The sequence below is a fragment of the Phascolarctos cinereus genome, unplaced genomic scaffold, assembly GCF_003287225.1.
Source record: "Phascolarctos cinereus isolate Bilbo 61053 unplaced genomic scaffold, phaCin_HiC Scaffold_726;HRSCAF=1367, whole genome shotgun sequence".
Lineage (NCBI taxonomy): Eukaryota > Metazoa > Chordata > Mammalia > Diprotodontia > Phascolarctidae > Phascolarctos > Phascolarctos cinereus.
In genome coordinates, this window is record NW_027556098.1 from 204251106 (window position 1) to 204278390 (window position 27285).

Consider the following 27285-nt stretch of genomic DNA (forward strand, 5'->3'; position numbering starts at 1 on the left):
AATTTGCCGGTTTGGGGGAAGCATGGCATATTTTTAAGGGTTGGTTATAGATCAATTAAAAGACAAAAGCCTTGGCATTTAAGTAGGTACTTCTTTTTCTCAGGGTGGTGCTGCTGATACTGGTTCCTACCATCTGTTTTCTTTTTGCATCCTGCTCCTTCAATTTAGAGAGACAGCTCCAGCTTTTCAGAGTACTGAGCCATTCACATTTTCCCTGCATGATCATAAATTTGAGTAAACTGTAGGAATGCTTCTGTGCTTCCATGCATGTCCTAATAACAAGTGAACTGCATTTGGGAAGAGCCTGGGCATCCAGGCAGTCAGTAGTACAGTAGCTGGCTCACATATATGGATTTTACTTGTGAGGTCAGAGGAGCTGTTTATACTGCTGTTTGCTTGTGAGGGGACAAAAGCAGTGGATCTGTCCATTAAAGTGAATGGCAATTCTAACAGGAGCTTTCCTCAGCTTTGTAAATCTCATACGCTTTGATAGATGAGCAATGCTAGCATATAATGTGCGTGGATCTTTTGAGCTTGGTAGTGGACTAAGGAATGCTTTTACTTACTGCTGAACCTGACTATAACTGTGTTGCCATAGGACAGTTATCATGGGGTCTACTGCTACAGAAATCGAGGAGCTGGAAAACACCTCTTTTAAGTACCTTATAGGAGAACAGACTGAAAAAATGTGGCAACAGCTGAAAGGAATGTGAGTAGACTGCTTCTGGGTTGTTGTTGTTGTTGTTGTTGTTTTCCTTTTTTTGGGGGGGAATCTACTGAATATTAAAATGACATCAGTATCTAAGAGTTACTTGAGAACCATTATTATTATTTATCTCTCAGGAATAACGCTTTCATTGGAAAGCAGTTCCAAAGATTTTTTTAAGAAGATGACTGTTTCAATATTAGCAACCAAGTTGTTAGAAAAATTGTAAATCCTATCACACCTGCTGCTTTCACATTCATTTATTTATAGGTAACTCTCAGAATATTCACTTAACTGCTATATTGCATGATACCTGTTACACATGTGCCTTCTTTAGACACAGCATGTTGAGATAGGTAAGGTAAAGGTTGATCAGCTCTTCAAATATTACTTTGAGGTGAATATAAGATTTTGCTCTGGCAGATAGAAATAGAACTACTGCTAATCATTGTGAATTAGTGGATCTTATGCAGGGTTAAATTAATAATGAATGATTGCTAACCTTATCATTTTCATGATAAGTCTTAAAATTATTCTTGTGGAACAGGTATTTCAATGGTAAGTATTCCAGCAACATGCTGGACTTGCTAGAGAGTTTGTGTTTTAAATTAGCCAGGGTACCATTTCTACCTAGAGAGAGCCTGCATTCCTCCCAGTGTGTAACTCCATTTATATAGCACTTACAGCATGGCTTTGGAGCTCTTTTCTCAGAATAGATCATTTAAAAGCCTGAATCAAACTTCATTAGCTGATTTGGTTAAACACACACACACACACACACACACACACACACACACACACACACACACATTTGCATTTTACCTACCTGTCAGGGTCTTTGGCTATTATTTCTCAGATTAGCACACCATGTTTGCAAGCATCTCTTTAGTGCACAATGATGCAAGAGTTAGCGATTAGCATTTGGATAGAGATTTGAAACATGAGGATTTAAAGGTCATGTAACAGATCTGCATATTTTCTCTCCACACAAAGGAGAACATGTTTGCTTTCTCATAAATTCATACTTAGGAAATCCTATTATCTTTTAGAATTGAGACATTTTAGTGGTCATATCCAAGAGGTTATGTTTATTTGCTTTCAAAGAAATATTTTCTTCCAAGAAAAGGACAAATTTGTGAACTGACTCTTATTTAGCATTGTCTGTGAGTTGGAAAGGGGATTGGATTTGTGGTTTCATTGGGATAGAAAACACCTGGGCAAGGAAATTCCCTCTACAGATGCAGGTCAGCACTTTCTCTGCAACCTAGTATTTTAGAGTTGCTTAGAGCGCTGACAGGTTAAGTAACTTGCCCCAGGTCACAAAGCCAGTGTCTATGGGGGCTGGGGGCCGGGAGGTGGGGACCTGAAGCCAGATCTTCCTGGCTTTAAGGCTCTCTCTATCGACAAAACCATATTGCTTCTCCATCTGTGACTTATTATATTTTTTAAAAAGTGACAAAGTTTCCCAGAAGAGAGCAAGTTTCTCTCTCACATTGCTATTGAATTGGAAATTATCAGGTAGTTCTACATATTATTTAGAATATGTATTTTACCTTTAGAATATTTTAAGAAATATTTAAAGGATGAGTGTTTCAATATTAGCAACCAATGTGTTAGAAGGATGCAAATCTTATTGCACCTGCTGATTTTACTTCTATCTACTACTAAGTAATCCCCAGAAAATTCACTTAACTGCTACATTGCATGATACTTGTTACACATATGCCTTCTTTAGACATACAATGTCGACATAGGTAGAAAAGGTGCTGATCTAAATTAGCAGAGCAAGATCCCAATGGGAGCTCTGTAAGCCAATGATATCACAGGTATGGTCCAAAAGAAAGAAAATTGTGAATGTTAGGCCAGAAGCTTTTTCCCACAAGCAATTCTGAAACTCTCTATTGCAAGAACATGTTCTAATAGTATAAATGATTTTTGTTCAAAAAAAAATAGGGAAAGGTGGCCATATTTCTATCAGATTTCTGAATTAGAGAGGGGATGGCTGCTGCTAAGATACCAACAAAACGTTATGAAACGGAACTGAAGGGAATGGACGTCTGAGTGTTTAGCGTGAAGAAAAGTTTTGTTTAAATGATCTTTTAAGAGTAGATTATGGTTAGAATGAATTAATTTACATAGCAGATTATTGCAGATTAAGCACCATCATTTAGCAAAACCCTAGGAGCATCCTAATTGGTTTGTGACATCTTTAGCTAAGAAACCTGAAAGCATGTTTTTTACCTTGCTTGTGTTCTTTCTACTTCAAAAAAAACCTTTGTGTCAATTTTCTAGCTCATCCATATTCTTTCTTGATCATTGGACAGTCTGGGGAAAAACTGTATCATGAAAGACAAAAATCATGGTAGTCATAGTAAAAAAACAATTAGATGTTTAATAGCTTTAAAAATAGATTTCCTTGTTGAAAAACCTTTGATATGAAGTTACTTGCCCATGCCTTTACTCATTACTCATTTTATTATAGAACTAATGCCAGGGTTTAGGAGTTGGGGAAAATTCAATAGCTATTACTATCCATATTTATATCTGGAAAATGGATAAACAATGTATTAATAAAATTCCAAGTCATATGTATCTTGAGCCCATTAATGCTAATCTATACAGGCTCAAATTACTAAGGAATTATTTTGACAGTTACAAGTGTTGGCTATTGAAAATGCCTGAAGCCAAACTAGAAGTGCAGAACATAGGATAAAGATTCATTTTTCAAAGGAATCGTAAAGAGTAATAGGTGAGATGAACATTATAGGTCATCTAGTCCATTTCCCTCATTTCTTAGATAAGAAAACTGAGCCCCTAGAGAGCTGAACAAATTTGCCCAAGTTTGCACATCAAGTTATTGGAACAGTGGGGTCTAGAATCCTAACTTCCAATATCTCAATTCAATGTTCTTTTATGTCCTTTCATGATGCTAAAGCAGCCAGTCATTTTGGTCAATGTAGTCACAATTGGTCACCTCAATAAATCACAGAGGCAATTCAGTCAAACCACCATCATGACATCTTTTCACCTCCCCCCCCCCACTCAAAGGACTGACTCATTTGGGTGAATTGACCTAGTTGACTGTATTGGCTCTATGCTGAGAAGGCTTTTGAATCTGTGTACTTTCATTTTAACCTATACTTTGGCTTAGGGCTTTTTCAACAATTAATATTAGGAATTGTCAAAACAGAGGCTATGAGTCTAAAATCCTGCATGGCTAATGACAACTAAATTGTTTAATTATGCTCCTTTGTGCAGTTGGTATTAATAAGTTATGATATAATAGGAAGTCTTTCTCTATTAACAAATCATCCTGCCTGTTGAAAATGTCATGTTGTCTGTAATAGAATTTGAGCTTCTCAAAACTGGCGATGTTTCTTATTGCCACTTCTGGTATAAGCATTAGAAATTAACATTTCATATCTGGCAAAAGTCTTTCCAAAAGTTTTGTACTACCTGCCTTAGTTTATGTAAAACATGTAAGGAGAACATAAAAAGTATAATGATCTTTTAAATATTTCCTTGGAAAGTAATAATAGCTAATAATAATAGCTCACATTTATATTGCACTTATTATATGCCAGGTACTGTGCTAATCATTTTATAATTATTGTCTCTTTTTATCTTCACAACTACTCTGGGAGTACCCCCACTTTACAACTGAGGAAACTGAGGCTAATAAAAGTAAAGTGATTTGCCCAGGGTCACACAAGCTAGTGTGTTTGAGGCAGGATTAACAGCAGGTCCTTCTGACTCCAAGCCTGGCACTCTATCCACTGCTTTCCCTAACTTCCTCCTGGTACACTTTTTTGTCCCTTTTCATGTCATTTCGCAAATAAAATCAATTTATTTAGTAGAGGCTATCCCAGATTGGGCAGCTAGGTGGCGCAGCATATAGCGTGTCAGACCTGGACTCCTCTTCCTGAGTCCTAATCCAGCCTCAGACATTTACTAGTAGTGTGATCCTGGGCAAGTCATTTAACCCTGGTTACCTCAGTTGCCTCAGCTGTAAAATGATCTGAAGAATAGAATGACAAACCACTCCAGTATTTTTGCCAAGAAAACCCCAAATGGAGTCATGAAGAGTGGGGCACAACTGAAAGCAACTGAACAGCAAATTCCAGATTCACAGAATTTCAGAATTGGCCATCCAGTTCAAACTATAAACGTAAAACAATTCCTGCTATAAATCTATGTCGATGTTAACAAGTGACTTTCTACTCTTATGTTAAATTCTTCAAAACTGGGGGTAGAGTGGGGTGGTGGGGGAGAGGAGTGGAGTGTACTGCTTCTAAAAGGGCCCATTACATTTTTGAATAGCTACTTCTTGAAGCTATCCAAATTGTTAGAATGATCTATTTTTGCCAAACTTTTCCTAAGTGATCCTGCCTAGGGGCAGCTAGGTGGGACAGTGGATAGAGTTCTGGGCCTGGAGTCAGGAACACCTGGATTCAAATCCAAACACAGATACTCACTAGCTATGTGACCATGGGCAAGTCACTTAACTTCTGTCTGCCTCAGTTTCTTCATCTATAAAATGGGGATCATAATAGCACCTGTTGCCGGGGTTATGAGGATCAAATGAGATAATATTTGCAAAGCACTTAGCACAGTACCTAGCACATAGTAGGTACTTAATAAGGGCTTATTCCATTATTCCCAATCAATAAGCATGATTTTGAAGTTCATTTGTGTTCTTAAGAACCAAGCCAAACAGAAAATGAGGTTGTGATATGAAAGTGAAATTTCTGCTTTTCCATTCATTTTAGCAAGTTGAAAAACTGAAGGACCATAAACATACCTTTAGAAGGGGTCTTAACCATATGTAGCATTATATTGCAATGAAATTTATTAGAGACTTTGGGTGATGTGCACAAAAAAAAATTCCTTTGGAGCACATTTTTCTTAAAGAAATGGAAAATAAAATCAATTATTAACTGTTATTATTATTTTCTTTTGTCAAAGATGAGGAACCATGATCCTCAAAATGTAATTTTCCTTGTTGAAAATAAATTTTTATGTAAGAGGGCTTAAGGAAGCATGGTAGAGAGATTCTGAAATTAGACCTGGTTGTGAATTCTGATTCTGTTACTTACTAGTTGTATTACCAGGAATAAAATCATCTTACTTTGTTCAGTCAGATTTCTTTTAAATAAAATGCAGGGTTTGGTTTAGATGAACTCTGTGGTTCTTATGATTCTTTAGAACACTTTACATCATTACCTCACTTGAGCTTCACATCACACCTGTAAGTATTATTATGCCTATTTTATAGGTAAGAAAATTGAGAATCAGTTTTAAAAATCACATCATCAGATTCAAAATTAGAGAATCAGATTGAAAATCATACATCTAAGAAGTGACAGAGTTGGACTTTTAACACTCAGTAGCCTTTCCCTGCTGAGATGCTGTACATTTTCTCTGACTTTTAAAAATGTGTCCAAGTGTAAAACCCCTTGAAATGAAAATCAATGACTTCAAGATTACATAAATCTAAAGGCCAAAATAGAAAAATGGGACAAGAAATAAAAAAGATAGACATGTGCTTATAGGGTCAAGAGTTTAAAAGTAACTCAAGTAGATTGATGAGAAAAAGTGGACATAATGGTTTTATACATAAGCTACTGGTCCTCACTTTTGAGAATGAATTTCATCTCGTTAATTCATACCCCCACTCCATTCAGATGCAAACTTCTGCTCTTTATTCTATTCAGTTTATCGACTCATTTCCCAATTTTTGGTATTTTTGTTCTCCTTCAAGTCCTTTTATCCCTCATTTGTAGCTGTCTGACCATTTTTTAAAAAATGTTTCACCATCTTTTTTTTTTTCAAATCCAGGTGGGTGGAAATATTATAAAGTAGTTGTGACTTCACCTTCTTTGTCAATTTCACCAGAGAAATAGTGTGTGGTCTTTGGCCATAAGCTGGGAATCATTTACGCTGAGTAGAACATATTTCTTAAGATCCCTTTCCATCCATCCTTTGCAAAGGTGAGGAACTACAGATTTGTGGCATTGTATATACTATCAGACTTAAGTAGATTTATTGGCCAGTTTTGCTGAACTTCATTTTTCTCCTCCTTTATTTTTTTGTTATAAGAGATGACACTCTGGGGAAGGGAAGTAGAAGGGATATATTCAGAAATAAAAGTGATAGAAAAACAGAAGATATGAGTAGAAAATAAAAGAAATTTTGAAAGAAAAAAAAACTACTGTTTAGCTTATTGTGCCAAGGTAACTGAGAATTAAAAAAAAAACAAAGCTGGTTCTGAAATTTCTTTAGGGACTGGGTTGTGCTGGTATCTAATACAGAATGATAACTTTTGCCATAGTTTCTTCTTCAGAGACTCTATAAAGTTTATTAAAATTCAAGTCAATAGTTTGTAAAATGTGTACATTCTATAGATCACAATTTTGTCTTGATTTTTACAAATCAAAACATCTAAATTTTAGTTTTTGCTATGGTAGTATTAGTTATGCTTTTTAAAAATGAAAAAGCACCTTTAAGAAAGGGGGAGGAAGCCTGAGTGTGGTTTCTAAAAATGTCACTGTTTTAGGTCATAATTTTATAATATGATAGCATTTCTAGCAAGCAATAATCTGATAATAATTCGATTAAAAACCAAATGGGATTATAATCTGGAAAATGAAAGAGGAAAAAAATAACCTCATCAGATCTACAAGAACAGGATAAATTTTTGAATTTCATTGTTCAAAATTTTAGATAATTGGCAGGACATTCAAGTGAGCCATTGGTTTGTAGGACTTTAAATTTTCTAGCACTTTCTCCAAATGTAGAAATAGAACTTGTGAGAATTATTTCACAAATAGTACAGCTAATAGAAAGTGTGAGGATTATTCTACATGCAGAGAGACAGACATTTCTTCTGTGTCCAGATGGTCAAGTATGGAAGAGAAAAATGAGTGAGTGTGTTAGTCAACTCAATTTTATTAAACATGTACGAGGTACCAATACAAATACAAATATAAAGAAAGACAGTACCTGCTCTCAAGGAGTTTACATTCTAATGGTGGAAATCAGCACAAAAAAGGAAGCTAAAAAGGGGAGGAGAGGGTTACCCTACAAGGGAAATTGGTAGAGGAAATATGGAGACTAAGAACTCAGTATATGAAAGCCATCAAACATATGGTACAATGGAAAGAGTACTAGATTTGGTGTCAGACACGGGTTCAAATTTGCTACTTCTTATCATTGTGACTCTGAGCAAGTTACTCACCTTTTCCGAACCTCACTTTTATCATCTGTAAAATGAAGGAATTAGGTTGGATGACTTCAAAGATCACTTCTAGATCTAAAGCTATGCTCCTAAATTCAGTTTTTTTTCCCTTTTTCTTTTCTTTCTTTTCCTTTTTGACAGATAGGATGGTCAGTACTGGAACAACAAGAGCTGAGCAAAGTGGAAGGATGGGGGAGAAAAAAAGGGGGAGCCTGAATAATCTGAAACTGTGTAATAACCCATGATACAATTGAAGCTAGTTCCCATTACAGAAAATGGCCATGTGAAAGCAGAAATCGTTTAGTTACTGAGAAACAGTGCCTGTAGGCATCACAGAAGTTGTGGGGTGTAGAATGGAGAGAAGCTAAGATCTATTTTACTGAGTCACTGTAATTGGGCTAATTGGGATTGGGATTCAGCTTTGGGTCAAAAAGAACAAAAATGAAACTATTAAGCAACTGGAACAAAGTTACAAGACTCTGGTTAGAAACAAATGTTCAGAATCTGGAGTGAAACACGGGAAGCCAAGGCTGGAATCCAATTGCTTGTTCAAGGTCAGGATTAAGATACATCTGATTGCCAAGGCAAAGCCAGCAGTGAAGGGTATAAGAGCAAAGAGGATTTATTGAGACACCAGGTTTCAGGCTTACAAGGTAGAAATAGCAAAGCACATGACCAGCAGAGAAGATCCTGTAGGTGTTAAAAACTTGGACTTTTGCTGTAGCCTGGTCCATCTGAGCCTGGCTCACAGATTAACCACTGCATACTCAACTCATCCATTCCTTGGGGAGTAAAGATGATAATGATTAACTGAGGTTTAGTTCCAAAGGCAAAGAGGTAACACTTAGACCATTTTTCCCTTTGAATTGTGTTACTTGGGTTTTAATCTGTTGATACAGAAGCACTAATTTTATAGGTAATAGAATGGATTACAATCTATATCCATTTGCTAAGTTTGGTGATGTTACCAACATCAGTAATTTAAATTATTCCATTGTTTTATACAAGTGTTTAACTTGTAAGAAATCTGAGTTTGTAGTTTCCACATTTCTACCATAGTTTGGATTTCTAAATATACAGTTTCATAGAATTTATATGGGGAAAGGTCTTTTAGGGATCATATAACATTATTGGCCACAGATGGAAGGAAATTCAGAGGTTATCTAGTCCACAGAGCCACATTTTACAAATTAGGAAACTAAGACCCACCTAGTAAGTGTCAGAGATGGAACCTGACCCTAGGGCTCCTCCTAATTCTGTAACACTTCTACTATACCACATTGTATATTAGTTTAAGTATAGACAAGTTTAGGGTAATATATTTAAGGAAGAACCCTTGTAAAGTAGGGTTACACAATCTGTTAGAAGAGACTCCCAGTTTATATTAGTTGTTGTGTCTGATACACCTCCAAATCTGTTGTGGGCCAGTGCTTCTGAGATCTTTTAAGCCTTGGTCATAGCACATTTTTGAAAGCTGAGCCCACACCATAAGTACACAATGTTATCTATAGAGACAATTATTTAGTGGGGATAATCAGTTTATAGACTAGAGGAAAAAATTAGTCATAAAGATGTCACTCTATGAAAAATGACTTCTATATAGTAAAATCAAAATTCAATAATTTTATGCATATAAAGGCACAATTATTAGAGATCAATGTCTTTCCTTGGCTCAAGAGAGCCTGTTTGCCTCCAAATGAAACCATATAGACTTTCTAATCTCAACTAGTGAGAGAGGTAGAGAAGAGAGGGGAAAAAGCCTACAATGCCAAATCTTTGCTCCCTGACTCACTCAATTTAAAGAGCAGATCAAGATAGCAAGAAAGCCCACGTGTGGTCCTGCTCATAGCCAAATGGGAGGGCAGGAACAAACATGACAAAAGACTTTTACTTTTAGGCCATCAGAAAGGGAAAAGGAAGGACAGAAATAGGAAATGATTTCTCTCATAACTACTTGGAGGAGGAAGAAAGAGAGAGAAAGGTTAAGATCCAATCTCTAAAAACCACCTACTGCTTCTGGTTAAACTCAATTACATGCTTATCAACTTAGGACCAAAGGCCTTAGTTCATGCTCTTATATTAGAAGCTCAGCCAGATCTGAATCATTTATGAATCTAAGGGGTTTTATGTTACTGTTTAGCAGCATAGATTTTAGCATTGGTTGAGGGCTTAGAGGTCATCTAAGCCAAAGCTCTTATTTTACTTATGAAGTAACTGGTGCAAGGTTGTTGTTGTTGAGTTATTTTTTATGTCGTATTTGACTCTTTGTGACCCCATTTTGGGGTTTTCCTGGCAAAGATACTGTAGTGGCTTGCAATTTCCTTCTCCAGCTCATTTTACAGATGAGGAAACTGAGGCAAACAGGATGAAATGACTTGCCCAGGGTCACAGAGCTAGTAAGTGTCTGAGGCTGGATTTGAATTCAGGAAGATGAGTCTTCCTGACTACAAGTCCAGTGCTCTATCCACTGTGTCACTAGCTGCCCCAAGTCATCAGTAGAAGAACCAAGTCTTCTGATTCCAAATCCAGTGCTTTCCCCACCACACCATACTGCACTGGAGAAATGGTATTAAATCAATCAGGTCCATTTGAAAAGTTACTCTTTAAAATATGACATATTTGGAGATCATTTCAACTACATGAATTGACTTATGGAGAGGGATAGGCTATTCTATTACTTAATCTTCATTCATAAAGATTGAAGATATTGTCTCTCACAGACGACAGCCAAGAATTAGAGAGCTGAGGAAGCTCTTTCATGAGAATAGCTTCTTGACCATAAATTTCAGTCATTAAATGCAGTCATTCTGACTCTTCCAACAATGACATGCTGGAGATCATTAATAAGGTTTAGAAAACAAAAGAGAAATATTAACTTACTTTAATAGAAAACAATTTAATTACTACACCCAGAATACTATTTAATTCTAGTTGACATGCTGTAAGATGGGCATGAGAACTGGAGAAAATCTGGAGAAGCAACTGAAATAAAATGTGATTGGAGTGAGTGCTGCATGAAGATGGGCTAAAATGTTAGGAATTTTTATTCTAAAAAAATTAAGTATGAGAAGAGAAATGATTGAAGTCCTTTGTTCCCTCTCATTCTCTTCTTAACCCCTTTCAGTTTAGCTTCCAACCTCACCATCCCATTGAAATTACTCTTGAAACTTTTCCTTGTTGACCTCCCAGCAACCTTTAAACATTGTCAATGACTTTCTTCTCTTAGCCTCTTCTTACTAGGTTTCTGTGAAACTACTCACTACTGGTTCTTTTCCTTCCTATATGACTATTCCTTCTTAGTTTCCTTTGCTGAATCATCATTTACTCCACTGTTGTAGAGGCAGGGTCTTGTAGTGCAAAGAGAAATGAAGTTAGAGTAAGGGAGCCCTGAGTTTGAACCCTGTCTCAGATATCTACTAGTTCTGTAACATTTCTGTGTCTTGATTTCCTCATCAGTCCTTACCAAAGAATCTGTTGGTATTACAGTACCTACATCAAAGGGTCTGCTGTTGAGGCTCAAATGAGGTAAGATATATAAAGTGTTTTACAAACTTCAAAATGCTGAATAAATGACAGTTATTATAACATTCTGCAAGTTTTCTGCTGATCTCCTATTGTTAATTTGTCTAAATAATTATTTTCAGTAGTATCACTTCCTACCTATGTGATATTAGAAAAGTGCCAACTCTGTTCCTCAACATCCCCATCAGTAAAATGAGGATAATAATGTTACCTACTTCATGGGTTATTGTAAGGGTCTAATGGGGTCAAATGCTTCCAGTTTCTCCTCTCTGTAATGATCCAGTGTTTCTTGAACTGTGGGTCATGACCCCATATGGGGCTGTGAAAAATTTGGCAACAGTAAAAGGTTTTTGAACATGCAAAAACCCAAAATTAATTAAAAATCAAATGTGTAATGAATCCGAGGTGTTTCTGGCAGCTCTTGCCCATGTTGCATGAAGCAACTTCACTACAGCCTTGGTTATGAACACAAAACATACATACTTTGCACTGTGCATGCCCTCAGGCCACACAACACCAATGACCTAGCTGCTGAAATACAAAAGGGGCTGTGAGTGGAAAAAGTTTAAGAAGCCCTGCAATCCATCCTCCAACAACTGATGAAGTGATATTCCTAAGGCATGAATCAGACCATGTCACTCCCTGGTTCAATATTATTACTCCCCTAAGGTTCCTGTTGCATCTAGGACCAAATATAAAATGCCCTCTTCAGTATTTAAAGCCCTTCACACATAGGTTCCAGCCTATCTTTCCAGGGTTATTATAAATTCCCTTTCACATTCTTTGTGTTCCAGCCAGACTAGATTTCTTGTTGTTCCTCATACTCAGTATGTCATTTGATGTCTCCATTGACCCCATACTTTGAATATCCTCTCTTTTACTTATCTCTGCCTCTTAGAATATCCAGCTTCTTGCAAAGATCTGCTCCAGTGCCACCTCCTGTATGAAGTTTTTCCTTATCCTTCCCCGGCCACTCTCTGAAATACTTCTAGCTTTTGCATCGTATACATTTTATGTATACTTATATATGTCTTTGTTGTTTTCCCAGATAGACCATAAGCTCCTTAAGGTTAGGATCTCTTTCTCTTTTTGGTCTTTGTATCTCTACCACCTAGCACAGAGGTGGGTACATAGTAGGTACTTGATTCACATTGATAACATATGTATAGTTCTTCTCAAACTTTAAATCACTATACCAATATAAACTATTTTTATAGGTTATAAAAGTATCTTCTTGTTTCTGCAGTCTTTAGGGGTTGCTCTTCCTTCTGTTTGCAAACTGGAAGAGAAACAAAACTTGGTGTGATGTCACTGAGTAACTTAACAAGTAAATTATAGTCTTCTTCCCCCAATCCAAGATAGATAATTATCAGCTAAAATCAGCTTATCTAAGTACATGAGATTTTTTCTGGTTCCTTTCTAACAATGTCTGATTAGCACACTAGTAATGATCTTGGTTGAAAGTACTATGATGGGATTTAAGCTTTTAAAATATAACTTAAAATCAGAATTTTATAATCTTTAAGTAAGGTAACATAGAATTAACAATATCTTCAGACTACCTTAGAAGGCATTTGGATGAGCTTTTGTAGCATAGGAAGATTGGACCTAACTGCACTTTTATCAGTGCCTCATGTCTACTGTGACTCCACATATTACATTAACAGTTTCTGGACATCTTCCTCTTATCCCCCAACAGATCAACTTCAGCCATCTGTCCCCCTAGGCATTTATCTGGCTTATTGGATCCTAGCAGTCTTAGCAGAAAAATTCCCATGTTATCCATATCCAGTTATACAGTCAATGAAACTGACATCATAATGACATCATTCAATGAAATTGACATAATAATGACATTATTCACTCCAAACAACTGTTTTGAAGTTACAGAAAATTAAATTTAAGGAAACCATGATGAGAACACTTATCAGAAAGAGGCAAGTAGAGAACCTGGTGGGGGTGGGATGCCAAAAGATGGAAAAATTTGGAGGTTCAAAAAGATAATCAATGAATTAAAGTATTTAATCTGAGGACAAATTTAATAAGGGAAAAAAGATTTTTTTGGAGTTTTAGAAAATAAATATGGGCTTAAGCTCATTAAGAGAACAAAGAAGTAAATGTTTACTATTTGAGTGTTTACAAGATGGAGCTAAAAATATTAGGCCTCTGTAGGAGAACACCTTGAAGTTTCATTGTTACAGACATCCACAGGAACTCCAGGACACATAACTGATTGTATCTTTCCCCTTTCCTGTCCTTTCCCCCCAAATCAGAGCCCATCTGAAAGCACAGCAGCTCAGGTGTAAGGTGCTGTGGTTGTTGGCAATAAGGAGGAATTACCATTCTCTTGCGCTGACAACAAAAAGGTCCAGAAGGCAGGGAGCAAGGGCTTCCCATACCCTTGTGTGACCAGTTGCCAAGACAACAGGAGGTGTGGGGAACCCTGGCTTTTCCAATGTCCTGTTGCTAGGGTAACAGGATACGAGATGTCTCCCACTTGTACTATGACAAAGTTTCCCTACTTCACTGCCTATTCTAGTTCTAGTCCATGGGAGATAATAATTGGACACTCATACTGGAGCCACATAAGTCTAAATGGGCCACAACCCTAATACAGGGTCCACCAAAGAAGAGAAAGTCATGGAGGACATCCATCTCCAGAAAAATTCCTGTGACATTGCCTGTGGTGGGATATGTAGAGGAATAGTTTGGGGGAGGTGATGAACATAAGATCTTTGAAGTCAGAGATTGAGTGTTTATATAGGAATAGCTATTCCATGAGTATTGTTTAACTGATTGATTTTGTGTCTTAGTCTTTGAGGCAGGGGAATAAAGGGAAAAAGGATAGCTAGTATATTGGGAAGAGCTACCTAGAGAGGAAGAAGGAGAGGAAGAGGGAAATAAGTTCATAGGGTTTGGGAATAACAAAGGAAGGAGGGAAGAGATGCTAAGAGGATTTGGAGATTGAATTTAATTTGAAAGAAAGAGCAACTTAGATGGGCAGCTGGGCATTAAAGAATTGTCAGGGGGTAGATAAATTTCTCATAAAGTAACCACAGTCACATAGAGAGATATGGAAGCTAGAAATAGTTGAGTTTGGGTCTGAAGAAGCTAGAACCAGTGGGAACACAGTATGACAATGATAATAATAATAATAATAAAGTTAACAAGGGTTTATAGATACAAGGGTAAAAACAGTCCCTGCCCTCAATGAGGTCAAAATCTAAGGGAGAGATAACATGCAAAGAACCATGTACAAATAAGATATATACAGGATGAATTGCAAATAGTCTTACAGAGAAGGCATTAACATTGAGAAGGGCCAGGAAAGGCATTATTAGTAACAATAATAATAATAATATTTATATAGAGCTTTAAGTTTACACTGCATTTCATGCCATTATCATACTTGATCCTCACATCTCTGGGTGATAGATGCTGCAGATATTATTATCTTCATTTTACAGTTGAAGAAACTGAGGTTTAGAGAGGTTAAGGGACTTTTCCAAGATGACCAGAGTATTTCAGTAATACTGGTGGTTTCCAGTTTTAGTTGAGATATTTTGTGGTTGTTCAATTGTTTCAGTCATGTCTGATTCTTTGTGACCCTATTTGGGATTTTCTTGGCAAAGGTACTGGAGTGATTTGTCATTTCCTTCTCCAACTCATTTTACAATTGAGGAAACTGAGGCAGATAGTATTAAGTGATTTGCCCAGGATCACACATCTAGTAAGTGTTTGAGGCCAGATTTGAACTCTTCTTCCTGACTTTACGCCCAGAACTCTGTCTACTACTCCTAGTTAAGATATACCTTAATTCCATTCTCATACTCTATCTCTTTGCCCTAACACACACACACACACACACACACACCCTACATCTTCAGTCATTTCAAAGACAGCTTTGGTTCATTCTTATTTGTTCCTATATGTTCTTATATGTCATAGTCATGAAATTTCTTGGATGCTAAGGAAGACTTCCAAAGAATATGATATTTTATGAATTATGTGAATATTTTAGGCTTCATAGGGGTAGGGACTTTTGTATCTAGCTGAGCAACTAAGAGGATGCTCTGCATCCCTTAGACACTTAATAAATGTTTGCTGAATGAATAAACCATTGTATATAAATAGAAATCTACCCGCTCTTTTAAATTACTTAGGATAAAGCAAACTGGACAGGTCATGAATTTCCCATAATCTTTGGGTGTTTATTTAATTCATGAAAACGTAATGAGCCTTCAGGCAAAGGGACCTGAAATGAAATAAACTTTGAAGACTGTGAATAGTTTGAGTTTCACTTGGTGGCCAGATAAAGGGTATTCTTGCTTTGTACATCTTCATTTAGTGTGTTTTTATTTTTTTAAGCATTTAATACAAAAGGAATAAGAATTGCCTTATACAGCTGTCTGCCTCATACTACATATTACATAATATAGCCTATATTGTTTTGGTTCATTTGCCCTAAGAGATGGAATATGGTCAGTTTTAAAGTCTTGGGTCCAGCCTGGTCTGAGGCAGGGTGACCTGCTTCTCTAAGATTAAATTTTAGAGGTGCTAAGCTCAGGTTCTTAACCAGGGGTATGGAACCTATGGCCCTCTAGGTCCTCAATTGCGGCCACAAGTGAGGCTACAGGTTCCCCACCCCTGAAATCTAGACAGAAATCAGACCGAGAAAGGAAAATCAAAGGATTGTTTGATTCCTCGGCAATCGTCCATCTGGCAGAGGAAAGAGACTTCCTTTTCCCTTTGCTTCCCTGCACTTCTCTTTCTTCCAATTTACTTCAGAAATGATTTGTTTGACTGTATAAAAGTAATGCTAATTACATTCATTGATATGAATAGCTTACCTTTTATGCCCACTACAAAACACAAAAGCCTTTCAGTATGTGTCAGATTAATTTGGTTTTATTTGATTACACAGCTTTAAAGTCTGTTTATGTATGTATAGTCTTCCTAGTCTGTAGCTGATGTCAAATGACTGTCCACTGACAACTTGGGAAAGTAATTAGAATGTTTATAGGGATTATTTGTATTTGAATTAAGAAGATGTGAAATTCTTCTGGCTTTCTAAAGGTAGGGCAAGAGCTTTAGAATATATTCTGAATATTTAATAAATGAATGCTGCATGTGTCATGTTAGTGAACACGTTTGTTTGCATCTCCATGTGACTCATTGCATTTCCAAAAACATCAATATTTATCGAGTGCCCACAGCACCCAAGGCACTGTTCTGGGTGCCTAGATAGGGTCCCTCTCAAGACCTTTACAATCTAGTTGGAGAAAAAAACAAGACCTAACTCATGGTAAGTTAAATAGAAATGTATGATTTAAGTGCCCATTAAAACACTAAGACAGAGGAAAGACATTGTGTCAGCAGCCTCACAAGAGTGACTCCCTTTAAAAACCAAATTGAACAAATATGAGTAACAGCAGTGCTTGCATGCTGACCTGGTAAGCAGGAAGGCAAACAGGTAACAATCACTCTTAGTTATCCTTATCTTTTCTTGGCTGAGCTGCTTCTCCCCTCTTCATGTAATTTTCTCCTTAACAAAATTAGCTTTTCCCCCTTAGAAGGAATGGCTTTCTGCTCAAACGGTGCTGGAAGGGAATGAGATACCTACCTCAGTGTTAACTTGGACGGTTGCCAACTTATTTGTCTAGAGTAATCCCAGTTAAAGTATTCTCTGTTCCATGAAATTGTAAGTTTAATCAACAACTCTCTTCTTCAGCTCTAAACCCCCAGTCAGAGATTGTTTTCTGGCAAAATATGACAGGTTTAAATCTTAATCTTACCTAGGGCACTCCTAATCACCTGTTTTCAGTGCAATATATAGGTGATCAATGTGATAGTTAGCAATGTTATTACATTTGCCAGCTTGAGGGAAAAAAAATGTTCAAACACAAAAGGGTAAACAAACTTTGTTAAAGTTTGTTAAAATTCGAATTCTGAAGAACAAAGATAAGTGTCCCCGTAATCTGAGTGGAAGATACAAGGTCCCAACAGAATAGAAGGAGAGAAAGAGGAGTAGGAAAATAAAGGACCATACCTTCAGTCTTCAGCCTGGATGTAGTATAGCAGTCCATATTCTTCCCCGGCATATACAATGAATCATTAACTCATTCCATCTTGGATCTGGAGTAGGGTGCAGGTTACTTCATACAGCTCCTCCTCCAGTTCCATGGGGGGACATATCTCTTGTAACTTACAACTTTCTGGGCTCTCAGGGCATTTCATTTTCTTTTCTCTACAAGTTCAAGGTGGTTAGAGTCAAGCCCATGAGTCACAATTAGCCCCTTCTGCCTTTCTCAAAGTAAGGGCAAAGATTCACCAAGGAAAGGAGGAAGCGTGGAAATAACTTTCTGTAGCCAACAGCCATCCATCTCCTGTGTCCCGATTTCCTTGGGAGGGCTCAGAAGAGGTATGGCTAAGACAGCCATATATTTGTATGTGCTACAGGGATGTTACTGAAAATCAGCTGCTTGATGACTCTTCCATAGTTGGCATCTTCGCTCCAGTTCCAATTGGGATGGCTGAAATCAAATCATGTGGGCATGATTTCATATTTAGTTACCAGCTACTACAGCATGAGACTCCATATTCTGTCAATGGGAAATTTTGTGGCTCTAGGTCTATGACAAGGCTTTTGTCATATAATCAAATGGATGGTGTGTGCCCACATCAAGGATTGAGGGTCTCCTAAAGTTTTTCCTGGCTCTTTGGTGGTTGTGGACAATGGTGCAACCTTCATCAGTGACCTTTCCCAGGATCAACGTGCCATCTTAGGAATGATTGGTACTCTGACCAAGATAGTGTCCGTCTTTCCATACATGGTCCCCTTCACAGGCACTGAAATCAGAAATACTCCCAAAAGCCATCTTCTGTCTCCATAGGCTTCTAAACCATATCAGTTCAGGATTGGGGAAAAAGAGGGTGGGGATGTGTGGTGCTGCATAATTTTCTTCTCTGCTTTGTAATTTGGTATTTGAATTTTCTATTCATTTGAAAGGCAGTATGATATGGTAGATAGAGATCTGGCCTCAAAGCCAAGAAGAGCTTTGAGACTGGGTTACATGCTCTACAGCAGCAAAATGCAGAAAATCAGTTGGGAATATATGTACTATATAACTGCATAAAAAAGAGTTAACAAGGGAAACAAAGTCTACAAAAGTTAGGGAGTAGGGAACTATCATGGGATAAAATATCATCTAAATGCTTCTTTCCAATGGTCCTAAAAGAGAAGATTAGGAATCATTTAAAGTAAAGGGATATTATTTATTTGCAATGCTATATTGTCATTTTAAAAGATCATTCATTTTAGTTTTAACTTTAATAAAATTCTCCAGATGGGTCAATCATGAACTACAATAGCCAATTTTATAGCATCATTTAAAATTTTGATGTCCTGCTTCTTAGTTTTCTTTTTGGAGACTAACCCAAGCCTACTCAGGCACTTCTGAAAATAATAAATTTATATTGCCCTTTCAGGTGTTCTGTAAAAACCCAATGTATGGATCGTTAAAGAAAAGAAGAATTAAGGACAAAGTAATTGTTTAACATTGAAGATGCTTCGAAATGAAACTCAAAACCAAAACAAATTTCCATTTCCAGAGATTTTTTAAAGTAACAGACATAAGCAAGGTAGGATAGGGAAGCATCCTATTTCTAATCCATTTATCCTATTTACTATTGGTCCTGCTAATAAGTGTCTTGTGGTTTCTTTACTTCTGATAATTAAAGCTTTCTAAACAGAAAAGGTCAAATAGCACAGCAGTAATTATCCTTTATTCTCCTGGATTCTATAAGACTTGTATGAAGTTTTAGTTTTCTAAATCTCTATTGAATAATATCATAATTTTTACTTGTTTTTGAATACGAATCTTTAGGGATAATTGGTTGAGAAAAGAAACTAAAAAAAATACTCACTTTAGAGCAAGCCACTCCAAGGATTATTTTTCTTACACACACACACACACACACACACACACACACACACACACACACACACATATATTGCTTCTACTTTCTTCTATGAAAGGAGTATTAAAGATAGTAATGGGAGGTTTTTTAAAGAAATCCTCCTCACTTAAAACCTCTGTTGTTTACCTAAGTACATGTGTTTTGAGAATAGTCAGTAAACACTGATTTACACAGTGTGAGCCAAATTGTGACAATTTTAATCACTAATTAGAACTGTCTCCAGAAAGAAGCTCTTCAAGTGAAAAAAAAAGGTTACATGGAACCAATCATCACTATTTTGAGGTCATTTTTAGGAATATTTAGAAATTTAGGAAATGATCATCTTATCTTCTAGCAAATGTGCAACAGTTCAAGTGACTTCCTACATCGCTATCCAGGTTAGGGATTACTGAAAGGGGTCCTTGCAATGTAAATATACTGAAACTCCAATGGTTTTCATTAATGGCATTACCTGCTTCAGTTGTTGTAGACTGCATGTACCTGTCCTCTTCTAAATGTTCTATGTAGGATCCATCTCTACATAAAGGATACTAAGTGGTGCAGTAGATAAAGTGCTGAGCCTGGAGTCAGGAAGATCTGAGTTCAAATCCAGGGACAGGCATTTACTAGCTGCGTGGTCCTGGGCAAGTCTCTTATTTTGTCTCAGTTTCCTTATCTATAAAGTGAGGATAATAAGAGCAACTACCTCTCAGGGGTGTTGCGAGGGTAACATGATATAATATTTGTAAAGCCTTGGCACAGTGCCTGGGCACATAGTAGGAACAATATAAATACTATTATTGTTGTTGTTGTTACTGTTATTACCTTATGAGAGAACAATGAAGTAGGTGCACTATAATTACTCTTCACTCTCATTTCATGACTGATATATTTACCCCTTTTCAAATCAGATCATAAATCATCCATTTGGTGATAGGCTACCTCTAACCAGCTATTTCTTGTTAATATGCTGCAGGTTACTTATATCATAAAACTAACAATTTTTTGTGAATAGAAGGGTTTCATGTTACCATAAGATTGTAACAGATTGTCTGTTTTCCACTAAATAAATTAATTTATGTTGTGGCTCTATACACTTGACCTCCCTTAACTCCCCAAGCTTTTGGAATTGTAGAGAGTAAAGAATTAATTCATTCAAATGATTTTGATTTCCTGTTTTCTTTTCTGAAGACCATGAGATTCTTGACATTTTCTTGTTATGCTTTCTCATCAAAATATAGAAGTCTCTTAAAAAAGAAGAAAGAAAACATATGTGACTGTCTCTGTAAACAACAAAAAAATCTGGTGGTAATATTAGGATCCTTATGCTTGACAACAGTGTCACAAATATTGCCTAAAACCTATTAAGAACATACTAGGCTCAAGGTTTTATGTGAAACACTAGAGATTAAAGAGAAAATGAAAAAAAAAAAGAAAAAGAAAGCAAGCCCTGGTTTTCAAGTAGTTTGCATTCAAATGATGGATTTCACATGTAAATAGAAAAGCATATACATAATTTTTTGAAGTGGGAAGGAGATATAGCAACTGGGGGATCAGGAAAGGGAGGCAGCACATGGGCAGCACATGAGCTGAGAAGGAATCCAGGGATTTTAAGAGGCAGAGTTTAAGAAAGAGGATCTTCCTTGGAGTACAGATATATGGAAACAGTCTCTACAAATGCCTGTAGGCAGGAGGTGCACTATTGAGTTCAGGAAACAGTAAGTAAGCCAGTTTGGCTGGAATGGAATGGAGAGTACTTGAAGAGGAATAATGTGAAATAACCCCAGAAAGTAAGGTTAAAGTCTTGTGAAGTACTTTAAGTGCCAAGCTAAGGACTTTGAATTTTATCCTGGAGGCAATAGTGTACCACTGAAGGTTACAGATAACAAAAATAAAAACCTGACATCCTGTTGTTAAGGGGCCCTTTCTATTTAACCGTACCACAAATTTAACAACTAGGCTTTTCGCAGAAACCATTGGAATACTTGGCAGTGACTTCCTTTCACCCCATTGGCCAACTGAAGTCTGTAGTTGTTGATAGTGATGTTATTGATGAAACTTGTTATTTCAGCTTTAGATCAATAGCAATCAACCAAGCGTTACCCACAAATTCCATTATATGAGGCTGCTTTAATCACAAGCTTCTGGGTCCTGAAGAACTATATCCATATATAGTCTTGATCCACTGTTCGACAATGAAGTTTTAATGAACCCAAAGGATTCAGTATTGTCTCTTTCCCCCACAAAGAGTTAAGTCACCTCTGCTTGTGGTAATAAAATGAGCAATGGGTCTACTTCTCTGCTCATTTAGTTGCTCAGGGCCTGTTGCTTCCAAATAGTTTATGCCAATCCAGTCAACAGGTCTTTATTAAGTATTACATGCAAGACAGTGTTCTAAGATGGAGGGATACAAGAACAAAACAAAGTCCCTGCCTTCAAGGAACTGATATTCTTATAGGCAGGTTTAAAAGAATACAACATACAAGAGATATTCAAGCAGAAATCATGAAACTTTTGACATTTGGTGAAACTCTAAGTGTCATTTAATAACTTAAGTATTGAATTGCTGAGATACACAAAGAAGTCAAAACCATTGTATGTTGATTTTATCGTGTAAATAATCAACATTACTAATATGTTTAACAATAATTTGGTGCCTGCCACTAAAGAACTCTAATATTTGAATATGAAGTTATCTTGTAAATAGAATAAAATTTTTTTCTTGACATCAGGGAACTGAATCTTTCTATTTTGGCACCTGAAACTAGTTTGGTGATAATGATTTGGGAACTTTGTGAATAGTTTGAATTCATGCTCTGTATTTTTGCTAGTTCCATATTTGGCATTACATGTTTCCTCTTAATGTATGGTCCAAAACTGATTGCAGCAAAAAAAAAAAAGTCCTTGCAATTAGTATTAATTGGTCCCTTGGCTTAGATTCTCATGGGAAACACTAGAAATTTTTATGGACCAGTAAATTGAATTACTTCCTTATGTACTGGGAGACATTCCTGGCTTCTTTCTTTCCATTAGAGGAATGGGACCTATGCAGACTGTCTATACAGCATTCAGTGCTCTTTTATGTAATAAATTGTTTACATGACTTTGATGGATGTGACTTTTGCCTCAGTTTGTAAGTTTGGGCTGGGAAGGTTAGCCCTTCTTTTCTTCTAGGTTCTAAAGCTACAATTCAGGTAGCTATCACTGGAATACCTTGCCTGGCTCTGACTATATACCAAAGACTAGATTTTCCATGATGGGCAGGATTATGAAACTATGTTTTTCCAGTTAACTATATGGTTTCTATAAAAATCATGCTAAAAATAGCAATGTGTAAAATAAATTTTGAATAATTTATAAACAGAACACCACACAATTTGGAGCAAAATCAAAAGAAATATAAATATCTAGAAACCTCCTAAAATGCCACACAATATCTATTTAATTTAACCTTGGTTTAAAGCTAAAATTCCACTTTCCACAATAATTCTTTCCTAGTCCATTTTAATGCATGTTCATTTCCTTTGAGACTATCACCAATTTATCCTTTATTTATCTTATTTGTACATAGTTATTTGCATGTTATCTCTCCAGATTTTTCTGCTTCTTTTGTATCCCCATTGCTTAACAAAGTGCCTTGCACAGAGTAGGCATTTATTTTTTTTTTTAGGCAATTGGGGTTAAGTGACTTGCCCAGGGTCACACAGCTAGTAAGTGTCAATATAGTAGGCACTTAATAAATGGTTGTTGACTTGAAAGGAGCTTAATATCCCAGATTTAATCAAAATACAATCTTCAGCTCAATAGAAAGCTTTTATTAAAGTCAAAAGTCTCTTAGGACTTATACACAGGTCTACTACTTCATAGCAACATACCATTAAAAGCCCTCACAGATAATTCTCTTCTTTATTTTCAAACTCTCACTCTGCTAATACTTAGAAGTATCATATAACTTTTAAAGAAATGGTTGTGTTTGCCCTTCTAATTTATTTCCTTCTTCATATGTTAACAATAGAATGTATGAAACACACACACAGTGTGACTTCACAGGTTTGTACAAAATTCTATATTGTCCTTTCCGTAGAATCAATGAATATCAAAGTTGGGAAGGCGCAAGAAGTCAGTGAATCCATCCTACATTTTAATAAGAATCTCTACCACAAGGAACCCAAGCAGCCCTCATTCGACTTTTACTTGGAATCATTCGGTGGCCAATATAGCTGCCTGAATGGAGGCAGACTGACCAGTTTCCCAACATCTACTCCAGCAAAAACCTGACATTTGAGTCAGATTAAATAATAGGCAAGAAATCCAATGAACAAGTACAATAACTCCTATGCAGGTGTATACAAAGAGTTGGCCAGCAGCCCACAGACAGTAGGACATGTGGCAAGTAGCAAAGACAACCCCAGCATAGGCATAGAAAGTTGTAGTCATCCATTGTGGCACAAATGGACTAGAGGAATGTGTAGCCTGGCCTGTATGATTGTATCCAAAGGCAGCAAAAGTAAAATTATATCCTGAGAAAGCCCCAGGGATGTTGGAAAACCAGAGTGGGAACCTCAAAAGTCCCAGGGAGCAGCAGTGACCAGTGGCACGCCTCAGGGGACCCATGGTCTTTAACACTTTCACCTGAGACATTATAGAAGATCTTGGTGATCTAGCATCCTGAACCTCAAAGATCCAGAGAAGCCTTTCACTGGAAGGCGGAAGCCAACACAAGACCTCAAGGAGTGTAAAATTAGACCAAATAGGCCTGACTTCCCCACCCAAAAGCAATTCTGGAGACAGAGTACAGCCTGGGCACAAAACCCTAATTCAGAAACTAAAGGTTTGGTTTATCGCAGCAATTCAAAGGTTTTGTGTGGTGATTTGGTGCTAATATTCTGAAAGAAGGGGTAAAAGCAAGTTTCCCTTCAGAACCTTATTTTTTTTTTCAGGGAGTATTAAGGGAACTAAATAATAAAAACAGAGTTTGGGGCAGCTAGGTGGCATAGTGGATAGAGCACCGGCCCTGAAGTCAGGAGGACTTGAGTTCAAATCTGGCCTCAGACCAAACACTTAACACTTACTAGCTGTGTGACCCTGGGCAAGTCACTTAACCCCAATTGCCTAAAAGCAAAAAACAAAACAAAAAACAAATAAAAACAGAGTTCATGGTGGTCAATTGGTTCTGTTCTGAGTATTTTAAGAGGTGAAAGAGAAGTGAGGGCAAAAGAAGTATGCTAACATAGAAAAAGAGGAAGATGGTGTAGAATTAGCTATTTTTCATAATTAGGGCATATGAGAAGAAGAGTTTACATACACAGAGAAAGGGATAGTTAGATTAGACATCAGAAGACACTCACTTTTCTCTGAAATGGACAAAGAGGGGCTGAACCAACACATAGAGTATGGTGTAGAAAAACATCAAATTCAATATGGAAACAAGCGGGGATGGGAGTATTAAGGATAATGATGGGAAGAGAATAGTTTCAAGTAAAATGACCTTCCTGATTCTAAAGAGGAGATTAAATAAAAAAAAATGGAATCTTAAGAGGTTCCCATCAATTGAAGAATGGGTGAACTAATTGTGGTAAATGAATATGATGAAATATTATTGTGCTGTAAGAGATGACAAAAGGGACAGCTTCAGAAAATCCTTGGTAGGATGAAATGACACAGAATAAAGTGAGCAGAACCAGGAGAAAAATTTATACAAGAACAAAACATTGTAAAGAAAAAAAAGTCTTTGGAAGATTTAAGAACTCTGGTCATCTAGGAATGTCTCCTGAGTACCTATGTTGAAGCATCATCACCTTCTGACAGAGAGGTGATGGAGTCAAGGTGGATAAAGACAATTTTTTTTATATGCCCACTAGGTGGATCTGTTTTGCTTAACTATATTCATTTGTTACAAGAGATTTTTTTTCTTTCTCTTGATTTTTGAATGGGAAGCACGGTTAGGGAAAGAGGGAAAGTTAACAATAGTGGTGCTCCCTCTCCATTCCTCACAAAAAAAGGCTATTGAAAAGCTTTAAAATGCACAGATGAGAAGGAAAGGACATTCAATAGGGAGAATAGAGAAGCAGGATAATTTTGAAAGCACTGTGTGAAATGTATTATTTACTTAAAAAATCTCGTGATTATGAAATAGAAATTAACATTTTTATATACAATCCACCTTTGTGTTCTGCTGTGGAAATGCTTTTTTTGGTATTTAAGGTCTGGATAAAAAAGAATAAAAATGTTAAAAGACCTTCAAGTGAAAGAGAACCCACTACTACATAAAACAACCCATTTCACTTTTGAATAGCTCTAATTGCTATGGTTTTTTCTCTTAAGTCTACTTTTATCTATCAGTAACTTGTACTCACTCATCTTGGTACTATCTTTTGGGGCCAAGCAAATCCAAGTCTAATCTCTCTTTTATGTGGTAGCTCTTCAAATACCCCAACACATCTCCCCAACTCTTTTCTTCTACCCCATTTCTTTAAACCATGGGTTCTTAACCTGAGGTCTAGGGACTTGGTGGTGGTTGTTGTCGTTTTTATGTCTTGATAACTATACTTGAACACAATTGGTTTCCTTTGTAATTTTACGTGATTTAAAAAATAAGCATGTTTTAAATGTGCTTGATGCTGTCACGCAGATAGTTGTTCCAAGCTTGTTCTACCTCCTTGGTTCCTTCCCAAACAATATTTAATAAAATTGTCAGTGCCAGAAGGTAGTTTTCTTGATTATTTTTTTAACTAGGAAAGGGAGGTTGGAGAAAGAATAGTTTAGCAATGATGATGTCCTCCTTTCCCCCCCAAAAAAGGGTCATTGAAACATTTTTTTTTGTTTTTGCTAGGCAATGGGGTTAAGTGACTTGCCCAAGGTCACACAGCTCATGGTAGGTGTCTGAGGACACATTTGAACTCAGGTCCTCCTGACTCCAGGGCTGGTGCTCTTTCCATTTCGACACCTAGCTGCCCCGCATTGAAACATTTTTAAAATGCACAGATAAGAATACTAGAAAATTTAGTTGGAAGCACAGAGACACAGGACAATTTTGAAAGTGCCATGTGGATTTTATGTACCACCTTCTTGACAATGAATAATGTGCAGAAATGGTTGGAATTTATCTAACATATACTAAACAGTATCTTCATCTGTTAAATGAAGAGGTTGAAATAATGATGTCTGAGGTTCTTTCCAACTCTAAACTTCTTACACTTAGGTTAGCAATAAACCTTTTTATATTTCTGGGTGGTGGTTCTTTTAAAATGAAGGGGATAGCTTAGCACAGGCAAGTATCTAAAATGAGAAAACATATTTTTGAAAGAACTCATATAGTCCCTTTTTTGTGTTTTTGATCTCCAGGAGTCATTGTGAAATGATCCAATTTGGTTTTGCCTTCATTATTTGCTGGATTTCTGCTTGCAGCTTATCTACATGATAAAAAAAAGAATAATTATCACTTGGGGGAACACCCAAAACAGTATCAGCAAATAGATTCAGAGGACTAAAATATGTGAATGCTTTTGTCTTAATAGGCATTCAAATACATCTGTAGTGTTTAAAATTCAGAGCTTAAAATTAGGCAGCATCCTTAGCCTCTGCCAAAAACAAAATTGGAGAATCTGCAAACAGAAATGAAGATGAAGCTATGGTCAGAGAGAATAGATTCTGTACACATTTACATAGTTTCTCAGGTCATTACAGTACATGCTTTGAGTGTTAAGAAAAAAAAAAGAACCCTCTGAATAATTTACCATGTGAAATGGAACCACAGGAAATTTCATTCAAATATGGTAAGGTTGATTTTTAACTAAAATGTAGGGAAATGGATAGTTGAGGTCAGTCCTCAGGAATGATAGGAAATATTTTATGCAAGTGG

General features: G+C 36.7%; 1 protein-coding gene across 1 annotated transcript in view; it reads left to right on the top strand.

The window, feature by feature from the left end:
* Positions 1-318: 318 nt before the first annotated feature.
* Positions 319-27285, top strand: part of PDE1A (phosphodiesterase 1A) — a 462055-nt gene continuing 435088 nt past the window's right edge. Inside the window, exon 1 of the mRNA XM_021006389.2 lies at positions 319-709. Within this exon, the coding sequence (XP_020862048.1) occupies positions 609-709 (101 nt within the window). The 5' untranslated portion in view covers positions 319-608. The remainder of the gene's footprint in view (positions 710-27285) is intronic.